Here is a 12,370-nt window from a genome sequence, read left to right as displayed (position 1 = left end):
CACAATGAGTAAGATAGCCAAAATCCCTGGTGTTATGGACCTTACATTTTACTACGATAGGGTGGAGGTACTGCAGGCATATGAATACTGTCTTCTCTTCAGATTGAACAAAACTCAGTCTACTATGTTTCAGTTAGTATTAGAAACATACATTTGAAAAAATGCTAATATTCAGAAATCTATAAATTTGCAGTTGGCATAGGGCAATTTTTCCACTTGGTACAAGGGCTTTTGAACGATCCAATAAATTAATCAGCACCTACTTACCACATAGAGCTGTTTCCACAGGCTGGCCCATTCTTGCAGAGTTGCTGTCACCTCAGTTACAATACAGTCTTCAAGTGGGACCACAGTTTCATACTGCCTACAACCACAACAAACAGCCACATTATCTTCAATAAACACCAGCATACTATCTACTGCCCTTTGAAACATGTGCAACTCAAATTTTAAATTCATGCAAATATAAACAGAAGTACATCTAACTGATTGAGACCCTTTGCAGTAATATACTGCAATGGTGTAATTGAACTGAATTAATGTAAAAACATTTGGGCTCTGCTATACATATTTTCATATTAACAATACTAACTATTGTTAGTCAAGGAATTCTGATCCTAGAAACAAAAACATACTGGGTTTCTCTCATCCTACTTTGTAAACAGCACTATCGTGCCAGTCCCTGTACTAACTGCCAAGAATTGATCAGTGAACAAAAATGGACAGGGGCCCTATCTTCCCTTCTGGTTCTAGGTAGGGGATCAAACAAATAATCACAACAGATATAAACAATGATGAATCTAAGAAGGAAATTAAAGTGTATAATCAGAGATTTTAGATAGGGCACATGATTTAAGAAGATTTCTTCGACTCACTGGTTGTTCAAGAGTGTGTTGTTTAATTTCCACATATTTGTGAATTCTCCAAGTCTTCCTCCTGTTATTGATTTCTAGTTTCATATTATTGTCATCATAAAAGTTCCTTAATATGATTTCACTCATCTTGAATTTAAAGCTTGTTTTGTGGCCTAACATATGATCTAACTGAGAGAATGTTCTACGTATACCTGAGTAGAATGTGTTATCTTGCTGCTGTGGATGGAATAATGTGTATTTGTATCACAGATTTATTTCATCTAAAGTATAGTTCAAGTCCAATGTTTCCTTGTTGATTTTCTCTCTGGGTAATCTGTCATTTGTTAAAAGTGGGGTATTGAAGACACTCAATATTGTATTGCTGTCTATTTCTCCCTCAGTTCTGTTAATACTCCTTTATAACTTTAGGTGTTCTGATGTTGGGTGATACATATTTATAACTGTTATATATTGACGAACTAATCCCTTATCATTATATAAACACTTTTATACACCATTACAGTATTAGGGTATTCTGAACTTGACTATATACTTATCATTGTTTTATACTTGCATAAGTTTTTGTGGACAAAAATAGGGGCCACATACTAAACTTGAGAAGTTCAGAGGAGGCCTGCATGGCAACCTTACAAACTCAGCAACCAAAAGTAACCACACAGGATGGTCTGAACATAAAAATTGCAAACAAAAGGTCACAGCAGGTAGTCACATCCCAGGCCTGTAGCTTTCTTGACAATGGTCAATCTTTACCTTAAGTTAGCCTATCTATTGTCTTTTTGCATCTAAGATAACATACCTTTGAAATGTCAGGGTAATCTTTTCCAGACCCCCTGAAGGTACAACCACTCACACCAGAGCACAGGACCATGGAACCCTTCATTGTTATCTTGTTGCCCTTATACCATCTCTATATACTGTAAATGTTTACTATCCTGCATCCATTAATGTAAAAGTATGTGTCTCTCCATTTTGCTTTTTATCCAATCCCAGAGGTTTCCTTGCTTTGCTTTCTCCTGCCTCCTTAATCTACCACCAGTGGATTTCATTTAACTCTCTTTATGTCTCCTTTTATTCTAATGTATACAATAAGCTGCCCAACTGCTATTCTTCATTTTCTCAATTCACTGAGATTCTGCTTTCCAGCAATTGTCGCCAAATAAACTCATAAAAATTCTCTACAGTTCTGGACATTCCTTACACTAACATTTTCATATTATTAATTAGCATCCTTTCATTTCAACTTGAAGAGCACCCTGTAGCATTGCTTGTAAAGCAGGTCTAGTGGTGATGAACCCTCTCAGCTCCTGTTTTTCTGGGAAGTCTTTATTCCTTCATATCTGAAAGACAACTTTGTCAGATAAAGTATTCTTGGTTGACAGTGTTTTCTTTCAGCACTATGAATATATCATCCCACTCTCTTGGTTTGTTAGGTTTCCACTGCAAAATTGTTGATAGTTTTATGGAGTTTCCCTTTTATGCGACTACTCCACCTTGCTGCTTTCAAAATTCTATGTTTATTTTTAATTTTTTGACAGTTTTATGTAATGTGTCTCAAAGAAGTCCTCTTTAAGTTGAAAATTTTAGGGAACTTTTGAGCTACATCTACCTGAATATTCATCTCTCTCCTCATATTTTTTCTCCTTCAGCCATTTCTTTAAATTATCCCTATCTCTTTCCCTCTCCCTCTCCCTCCCTCCCTTCTGGGACTTCCATAGTGCATTCTCTTTTCCTTCTGGGACTTCCACAATGCATTGATTAGTTCCCTTGATGGTATCCCATAAATCCCACAGGCTTTCTTCATTCCTTTTTATTCATTTTTCTTTTTTCTCTTCCAACTGGATACTTTCAAACAAATTCTCTTCAGTTCACAGATTCTTTCTTCTGCTTGATCAAGTCTGTTGTTGACACTATTACATTTTCATTCCTTGTATTCTTCAGCTCCAGAATTTCTCTTTGGTTCTTTTTATGATTTCTATCTCTTTGTTGAATTTCTCGTTTTGTTTGTGTATTCTTTTCCTGATTTCATTATCTATCTATGTTCTCTTGTAGCTGCTGAGCTTCCTTTAAACAATTATGTTGAATTTCTTTTCAGGCAATTTGTAAATCTCCATTTTTTTAAGATGGTTAACGGAAAATTAATGTTTGGTGTTTTTTTTCAGTGTCATGTTTCCCTGATTTTTCTTACATTAACTTTTTCAAAGTGAGAAATAGTGTAAAGGTTACCTGACTCATTCTATAAAGCTAGACTAATCTTTATACCAAAACTAGTCAAGAATATTACAGAAAAAGAAAATCATAGACAAGTCTTATATGTATACAAAGAATCAAGAATGTCCAAAAAACTATTAGAAACAATTAACAAATAAAGTTTCAGGATACAAAGTCAATGTATAAAAACCCACTGCTTTCCTATATACTAACAATGAAATTCAGAAAAAGAAATGAAAAAACAAAACAAAGAAGATACAATGAAATGGAAAGATATTCCATGCTCATAGATTGGAAGAATCAACATAGTTAAAATGGCCATATTACCCAAAACAATATATAGATTTAATGCAATACCCATCAAAATACCAACAGCATTTTTTTTTAAAGAAATAGAACAAAAACATCATTAGATTTGTATGGAATCACAAAAAACCCCAAATAGCCAAAGCAATCCTAAGAAAAAATAACAATGCTGGAGGTATCACACTCCCTGACTTCAAAGCAATGATAATCAAAACAGCATAGTATTGGCAGAAAAACAGGCACACAGACCAATGGAACAGAACTGAGAACCCAGAAATAAACACACATATATATGGGCAGATAATTTTCAACAAAGGAGCCAAAAACATACAATGGAGAAAGGAAAGCCTCTTCAATAAACAGTGCTGGGAAAATTGAAAAACCGGTTCCAAAAGAATGAAAATGTGAACATCTTTAAAGTTCTCCTAAGAAAATTTCCACAGATAGCCTATTCAAGCAATTTCATTCCCTATCAACCAAATAAAAACAAGCACTTCAGCACAAATGGTACAGGTTTTTCAAGAAGCAGATGATACCGTGTTTCCCCCAAAATAAGACCTAGCCGGACCACCAGCTCTAATGTGTCTTTTGGAGCAAAAATTAATATAAGACAGTCTTATTTTAATAAAGACCCAGTCTTATATAAGACTGCATATTATAAGTAATAAATACAATATAATACCGGGTATTATATTAATTTTTGCTCCAAAAGACGCATTAGAGCTGATGGTCCAGCTAGGTCTTATTTTTGGGGTAACACGGTATACCCTAAGAAGCATTGGAAGTAGCATACCATACGACCCAGCAATCCCTCTTCTGGGTATCTACCAAAATCTGAAAACACTTATCCGTAAAGATATACATATCACTATGTGGTACATATATCATTGCAGCATTATTCACAGTGGCCAAGACATGGAAACAAAAGAAGTATCTTTTAATAGATGATTGGATATGGACTACATATTTATAGATGATTGGCTATGGACCACATATTTTATAGTACTATTTGTATCAATATTAAATGTCCTGAGTGTAATGATTATATTGTGATTATGTTAGAGGATGTCCCTTTTCTTAGGAGATACATACTGAAATATTTAGCAGTAAAGTATTACAATGTGTAAAACTTATTCTCATGTATAAAAGCAGGGCTAGAAGGAGAACATGAGTGCAATACATAATTGGTGAATCTAAGGTAACTGATGAATCTAGAGGAAGGGATATGGGTACTATTATATTTTATATTACTCATGTAACTTGTCTATACAATTGAAATTTTTCAAAATAAAAATTAGATAAAACAAGTCTGATGATTTTTTAAAGGATGATATAAAAAAAAAAATTATCCCAAAACCAAGTATTTGCCATCTGTCAATCACTTATGGTTATGAGGGCCTTAACTTGAGTCTTTCACACTGTATTGCTCTTCCTCTTCTTTCTTTCTCTCTCACATCTCTTCTTATCAGGCTTTCACTCCCACCACACTATCTAAACTGCTTTTCACAAGATCTCCATTCTTACTCAACTTCAACAGTACCAGACATATTTGATTAGTCCATCCTCTAAATATTTTCTTTGCTTGATCTCCAAGATACAAATGTTTCATTTCTCCACCTACCTCAACTTTTCAGATTCTTTTGACTGATTATCCTCTTCCTTCTATTACTTAAGCAGTATAGTTCCCCAGTATTCTATCCTCATCTCACTTCTCCATCTACAGTAACTCCTTTACTATTCACATCCAACCCCACAGCTTTAAATACCATCTGAATGCTAATGACTTCCAAATTTATGTCTGTAGCCCCCAAATCTCCCCAGAACTCCACATTCACAAAGCCAACTGCCTACCTGCCAGCTCCACTTGAATATATAAAAGTTATTTCAAATTTAACATGTCCAAAATTGAATTCTTTGATTTCCTCCCCAAAACATACTCTTTCCCAAACTGCCACATCTTGGTAAATGACAACTACATCCTTATAGTTATTAAGACCAAAAACCCTGGACTCATCTTCAATTCCCTTTTGTCTACTCTATATACTATCAGCCAATCCTGTCAGCTCTAAAGTCAAGATACATACAGCACCTTATCGCTTCTTATCGCTCCAGTGAACACTTGAGAACGAGCTATTATCTTTTTCCCTGAACTGCTATCACCTTCTAACAGGTCTCCTTGCTTCTGCCCTTGCCCCACTATAGTACTAGTCTCAACAAAGCAGCCCAGAATATTATAATTAAAATTAAATAAGGACATGTCCCTTCTCTTTCCAAAGGCATTTAGTTGCTTCCTGGCTCATACAATAAGAGCTAACACCCCTAACACAGTGTACAAGGCCCTACAATATTCATCCCCTTGCTGCTGCTCCGGGCTCATCTCCTTTTATTGCCCTGACTGCCACACATTACACTACCGTCAAACTGTCTGCCTTACTATTCATGAATAACACAAGCACAGTCTGCATGCAAAGGAAGGAAACAGCACACAGATAAAACTCATGAATTAATCAGATTTACAGGGCTGGAATCTGAGAATGACAAAGTGAGGCCAAAAAGGAAAAAGGGAAACACTAATAGTTGTAGAAACTAAGATGGGGGGAGGGACAATACAAAAAAAAAAAATCTATCATCAAAACAATATTTGTAACAGTGGGAAAAAGGAAAGGGAATTAATTTACAAATATAATAGTGAACAAAGTAAAAATACCATGCATAATAAAATAGAAAATGTATTAACCGTTTACAGTGGTTATTTCTAGATGACAGTGTTATTATTATGAGTGCTTTTCTTTCTTCTTAGAACATCCGTTGTGTTTCCAGAGGTTTAAGCTTTGTTAGGACTGGTCTATTTCAATTTTGTCCATACTCCAATGGTTTGGTCCTTGCTCCAAGGGCATGGCCCTTACTTACAGGGTGTGGTCCTTTAGGTCTCAACAGAAAATACAAAATGTTTACCAGGGCCCCTATAACTTGCCAGTCTTTGAACTCTAATATTTTTTCTCACCAGTATTAGGTGGCTGGTGAAGTCTACTCAATTTTAAGCCTGCTAGCTGAACTCTTCTAATATTTCTAGTGTCCTGTGCAGCTCAAAAGAAGCTAAACTTCACTCAATCACAGGGGAAATTCGTACACAGATTAAGGTTGTAAAATTTTGGGGTTCTTTCCTCTGTGGGATTTTGCCTCTTAATTTCTAGCCTCCCTGAGAGTTCCAAGTTCCAACCTGTTTCCTCAGCCCTAAAAGACTATCACTTCCTATTTGGAACCTATTACACCACATCACAGCAACCTGAAAAATTCTCTGTGGGGGAAAAGCCAAAGTACACATGAATTCTCCTTGTGTATCCCTTCTTTAAAAAATCACAGCCCCTCAAGATTCTGTCTACAATGACTGCTCTTCAGCACCTGCAGACATTTTAATATTTTCTTTGGATTTCAGAAATGTTATCCTGGGCCATCAATCTGCAGGAGGTTTGTATAATGAATTCATTCCAGATACCTTTCTAAATTTTACATCCAAAAGACTGTTTCTCTGCTTCTATGGAGATAAGAGTGCTTCCAACAAATATGGCTGCTCTGGATGATTCTTTACAGCCATATCTCCTCTGCTTTCCTGAAAAAAATTGAATCCATGTAAGGATTCTTCTGTTAGCAAAGGATTTCCTAATTTCCTTTACAACTACTATAAATAGGGATATGGCTCCTCATTTAAGATGAGTCTCTTATTATCAGGAAGTGCATTATTTTGCTGGTATTTTCTGAGGCCTATTTCTGGATCCCTATGCACTCTACCTCTTCTTCTCACGTCACCTCCATGCAGCCTCTGCCCAACTTCAGCTCTCATAAGCCCCCTTACTGATCAAAGTTATAAATCAGGAGCACTGTTTTTGCAGTTGGAGGTGAGCCATTCACATTCAGAAAATGTATTTTATTAGCACTTTCTGAAATGATATGCTTTCTTGATCCTGCTCTAGATACTTCCTTTTTATTTTCCCACACAACTTCTATCTCATTGTGATGGTTTTGGCAGTCTTTACTTAAAAACTTGAGGTGGCAGATTATTTGTTGCAAAGGTTTACTAACACAGGATTTTCAAGTTTTCTTTCTCTATATCCTATGTCTTTGGTAGTTTACAAAAGAAGAAGGGGAAGAAAAAGAAGTATGCTAGTTATACATTCATACCAGAATCTTCTCAGTTATATTCTTACTATGCCTCAATGACAAATTTTATCTTTGAAGGCATACCAGTCATTTACTAATAATTCTCAGCTCCAAATCTACCCTTCTAAGCACTGATTCTGAGGCTGGGATTTGCACTCTCTGTTCACAAGCTCCTTAGCCAGCTGGAGGCATTAGAAAGATACTAAGGAGGAGGCGGTAAGGAGAAGTATTTCTTGCTGTTCCTGTAAATGATTCTCCACCAGAGAAAATTGCTTCCAGCCTCCAGCTGCTTTTGGCATTCCCAGAAACTGCCTCACTGCCCGTCTTCATTCATCAGTAGAAGCCATGTGGTCCCTCGTCAGATGTTTGAGCTCCAATGTCTCTCAAGACCCATCTTCCAGTTCCTGGGTTCTGGTATTCCCAAACTATTATCTTTTGTATCCCCCAGCCATTAGGGTGCAGACGGCTTTCTGAAGTTCTTATTCTGGATTATATCAGTATTTCCTTTTTTGTCTTTTACTCTTCAAACTTGTGTGTAAATAATTCCCCATATTAAATTCTACCTCATAAAGTAACTTGTAAGCTTCTTTTTTCCTGACTAAACCCTAACTTACCATAAGGTTACTCTGATACTTATACAGCCTCTGGTCAAAAACATTATTTGCAATACCAAAGCTATCATAGTTACACAGTACCTTAAATTTTATATTTTAAAATAATAAATTTTGAAAAATAAAATCACAATTTTATAATAATATATATTACTTTAAAAAAAAACAGCATGACAGAAAGAATTTGTTTTAATCACTCATAATCCAAACATGCAAAAACAAATGTTAACATTTTGTTTACAAATGTTAACATTTTGCTATTACTTACATTCTGTCTCTCTTCAGAGATTTCTTTTAGTTCTCAAATTTGTGACCAAACTATGAATATATATGTATTTTACACATTATCTTTTCATCCTTTAATGTATACCTTTAATGTTTTTTTCAATTTCTACTTACAAAAGAGGAGATTTTAAAAGTCTCCATCACTTCGACATACATAAAAAAAAGAGATTTATAATCACTAACTCCTATCTTATCAAGGACTAGTCTCAAAATAGTACATCATTTTTTAAAAAATGCTGCATGCATAATTGTTTGTATAAAAGTCACAACTCAGGTCACCTTTCCAGTATACAGGAAAACGGATTAAAGTTGTTAGTATTTTAAGAAAAAATTATGTCCTCTGAATTATGTGATGAATTATGTGATGAAGCCAGTATATTTTTGACAGGAAAACATGTCAATAGCATATTTTATACTATGAGCAAAAATATAAAAGCCTCCCTCTACAACCTACAAAATTTGTAAATAAATTTAGTAAAGCCAACTACTCACCCCCTGTTACTGACAATTGCCTTTTTCAAGTGAATGTAATTTGCAGGAAAGATCCCCTGTAAAAGAGAAAAGATTTTCCATGAAAAAAAAATTTGTGGTTAACATAGATATAACCGCAGTCAGATTTCAGCATGGAAATACTCTATCAACAACATAGTAGGTCTCCTGATGGAGCAACCACTTTGCTAATTAAGAATGCAAAGTTGCACAAATTACATTAAATAAAAATTTCAATGTCATTTGCAATCAAAGTCTATCCTCAGGGGAAAACTGTGATCTTAAACAACTACAAACAAAATATTTTTTAAGTTAGACACTGAAAATATTCCACCAAATCACTCTCAGGATATAGACTCAGGGTATAGAGCTTGGCATGTATCTACAAGACCAACGATATCGTCTAACCAACAATTTAACAGATTATTCAGCTCTGAGCTGAAAAAACAATTCTCAGACTCTAGCTAAAATTTGTATTCACAAGAATTAATCAACTTGGGAGCCTCTATATATATTTCTTCTTTTACTCTTTTCAAATGGTTTCTACTTTGGTATTTGCCATAATATGATTTCAATTTCCAATAGATAAAAAATGTACTTTGTTTTAAAAAACAATTAAGTTTTCAATCAACGTTTCACTCCTTTTCCTGAGGTGCGAAACTCCCTTCAAATGAAACACAAATGCTCTAAATTTTTTTATATTCTTTAGCCCACACCACTAACAATAATAAACTAAAGCTATACCACACAAAGTCAGCAGCAGCTAAACCACAGTAATGCATTTTATAGTTTTCAGTGTACAGATCTTTCACCTCCTTGGTTAAATTTATTTCTCAATATTTTATTGTTTTTGATGCTAGTGTGAATTGAACTGTTTACTTCTTTTTCAGATATTTCATTGTTAACATATAGAAACACAACTAAATTCTGTGTGTTAATTTTCTATCCTGTAATATTACTGAATTTTTTGATTAGCTCTAACAGTTTGGTTTTTTTTGGTGGAATCTTTAGGATTTTGTTCATATAATATCATACTATCTGTGAACAAAATTTTACTTATTCCTGTTATTGATTTCTACTTTCATATCAATGTGGTTGGAAAAGATACCCGGTATGATTTAGCCTTCTTAAATTTGCCTTCTTATGTGAACTATCATACGATCTATTCTGAAGACTATTAATTTTACAATTGAGAAGCCTGTGTATTCTGCCACTGATGGATGAAATATTCTACATACGCATATATCTATCAGGTACATTTGGTCTAAAGTATATGTCAAGTCCAATGTGTTTTGTTGATTTTATGTCTGGAAGATGGGTCCATTGATGAATGTGGGGTACTTAAGTCCCCTAGTATTACTGTATTGTTATCTATCTAGTTCTCCCTTCAGATCTGTTAGTATTTGCTTAATATAATGCAGGCTCCATTTTGGGTGCATATATATTTATGACTGTTTTATCTTCTTGATGAGTTAACCCTTTATCATTATATAATCACCTTCTTTATCTCTAGTTATAGTTTTGGCTTAAAGTCTATTTTGTCTGATGTAAGTATAGCTATCCATGCTCTCTTTTGGTTCCCACATGCATGAACTACTTTATACTATGTACTTATAAATACTTATAAAAACTTTAAGAAGTCACCTTTTTAGTTTTCTTTAACGACTAATAGCTATGAAAAGCCTAATGAAATTCTTATTGTAACCACATTACTATGACAAATAAAAGATGTATAAGAATGTGTTGGTTTTTTTTAATGTACTGGATCACTAAATGATTATCTTTGAGAAACACTAAAGAATTTTAACCATGGTTCTGCAAAATATCACTGACACAGGAAATGAAATTCAATTATTAATACTGTCTTTCCATCTGTTAATTTTTAAGTTTAAGAATACAAATGAAAGTTATTAAGAGGTATATAGATATGTGTTGTTAACAAATGCTACAATAATCCAAGATTCTAGAAGGGAGTTTGTATTACCAAACTACACACTCTCAGAAGTAGCACATTAGCCCAAAATAAAGAAATTAAAGGGGTGTGATCAGACAAAATGAGCTCTAATACTTTAGTATAACTTGTTTTTTACATTTTGATTAGCTTATCAAATCATTGCTAAGCTAATGAGATTAATCACAAAATGGCCTCTCCCACAGATGTTCCACACCTCTGTTGTAGGAGAATTTAGAAAATAGGTATAAGATTCTAAGCACTTTTCCTTAACTCTAAAATAGAACCCTGACTGCACTGCTGGAGAAGCTACATGGAGAGGTAGAGACCTTTAGACTGACTACATGGAGAAACCTGGGTATTTAGGCATTCTGGCTGAGGACAGCCTTCCAGCCATCGCTGCCAAGATGCCAGACATGTATGTAGGTAAACCCTCTTGGGACATTCCAGCCAGCTGAGCCCCCAAAGACTGTAATCACATGAACCTGACATCACATGTACTTAAATAATTGCCCAGATGACCCCAGTCAAGACACAAAATCATGAGAGATAAAATGGCAATTTGTTTAATCCACTACATCTTGGGGCACATTGTTGTACAGCAGTGGGCGGTAAGCAGACATTCAGTTCTGTCCAAAACGTCCATGGAGACATTTGGTCCATGCCAAAAGATCCTTGATATTTAGTCCTGTCCAAAATGTCTATGAAGAACTTTGGTCCACACCAAAAGGTCCTTCATGTTTGTTCCTGTCCACAATTATTGGACCAATAAAACATGGTAATATTTTTTTATGTATTAATCCTCTTAAACCATAAGTATAAATAATCATTATTGGCTATGTGAACCCAGTGATGTTGGTTAAGCATGGACTTTTTGACAAAACCAAATCATCAAGGATCTTATTAAATGTCTCAATGGATGTTTTGGACAGGACCAAATGTTCTGCAAGGTAACAGATAATATGTTAAGGGTTTCATCATTCATGTCTCACTCAAGAAGTTCTTCAAGCCGCAGACTGTGCATCAATTTGATATTTTAATCACAAACATACAATTTCAATGACCATCATCACCACACAGATCCTCCAATACTTCAAGGTTATAGGATGGCCAAGATAAAAAATATTACTAAAAATAAATAAATAGCATGTAATATCACAAATTACAATTTTCCAATCACGTAAGATTGCTCATTTATTCAAGTTCTAAATTTTTGACAATTTTAAATCAAGATAAAAAACATAAAATACAAATAGAACTTATGTCATCATAAGCATTCCCAAGACAGAAATAACACCTGAAAGTGTATTTTAAAATTAGCAATACAAGGAGAAAAGTTACCTATGAGCAGTGATTCTCAACCAGAGGCAATTTTTGAGCAGTGATTCTCAACTAGAGGCAAACCAACCCTCATCCCAGGGCCTTTGGCAATGTCTAGAGACATTTTTCATTGTCACAACTTGGGCAGTGGGGGGCGCAGAGAGGGG

General features: G+C 34.7%; 1 protein-coding gene across 5 annotated transcripts in view; it reads right to left on the bottom strand.

Moving 5' to 3' along the window:
* DOCK3 (dedicator of cytokinesis 3) overlaps window positions 1–12,370 on the bottom strand; it is a 297,859-nt gene that overhangs the window by 231,387 nt on the left and 54,102 nt on the right. For all 5 annotated transcript variants that reach the window (XM_081071637.1, XM_081071636.1, XM_081071634.1 and 2 more), the window contains 2 exons: window positions 8,936–8,991; window positions 268–364 (listed from right to left, as the gene is read on the bottom strand). In XM_081071637.1, coding sequence (XP_080927763.1) covers window positions 268–364; window positions 8,936–8,991 — 153 coding nt within the window. Of the gene's footprint in view, window positions 1–267; window positions 365–8,935; window positions 8,992–12,370 lie in introns of those variants that run through there.

Source organism: Rhinolophus hipposideros, assembly GCF_964194185.1.
Source record: "Rhinolophus hipposideros genome assembly, chromosome: 14".
Classification (NCBI taxonomy): domain Eukaryota; kingdom Metazoa; phylum Chordata; class Mammalia; order Chiroptera; family Rhinolophidae; genus Rhinolophus; species Rhinolophus hipposideros.
This window is presented reverse-complemented; position numbering and strand designations above follow the sequence as displayed.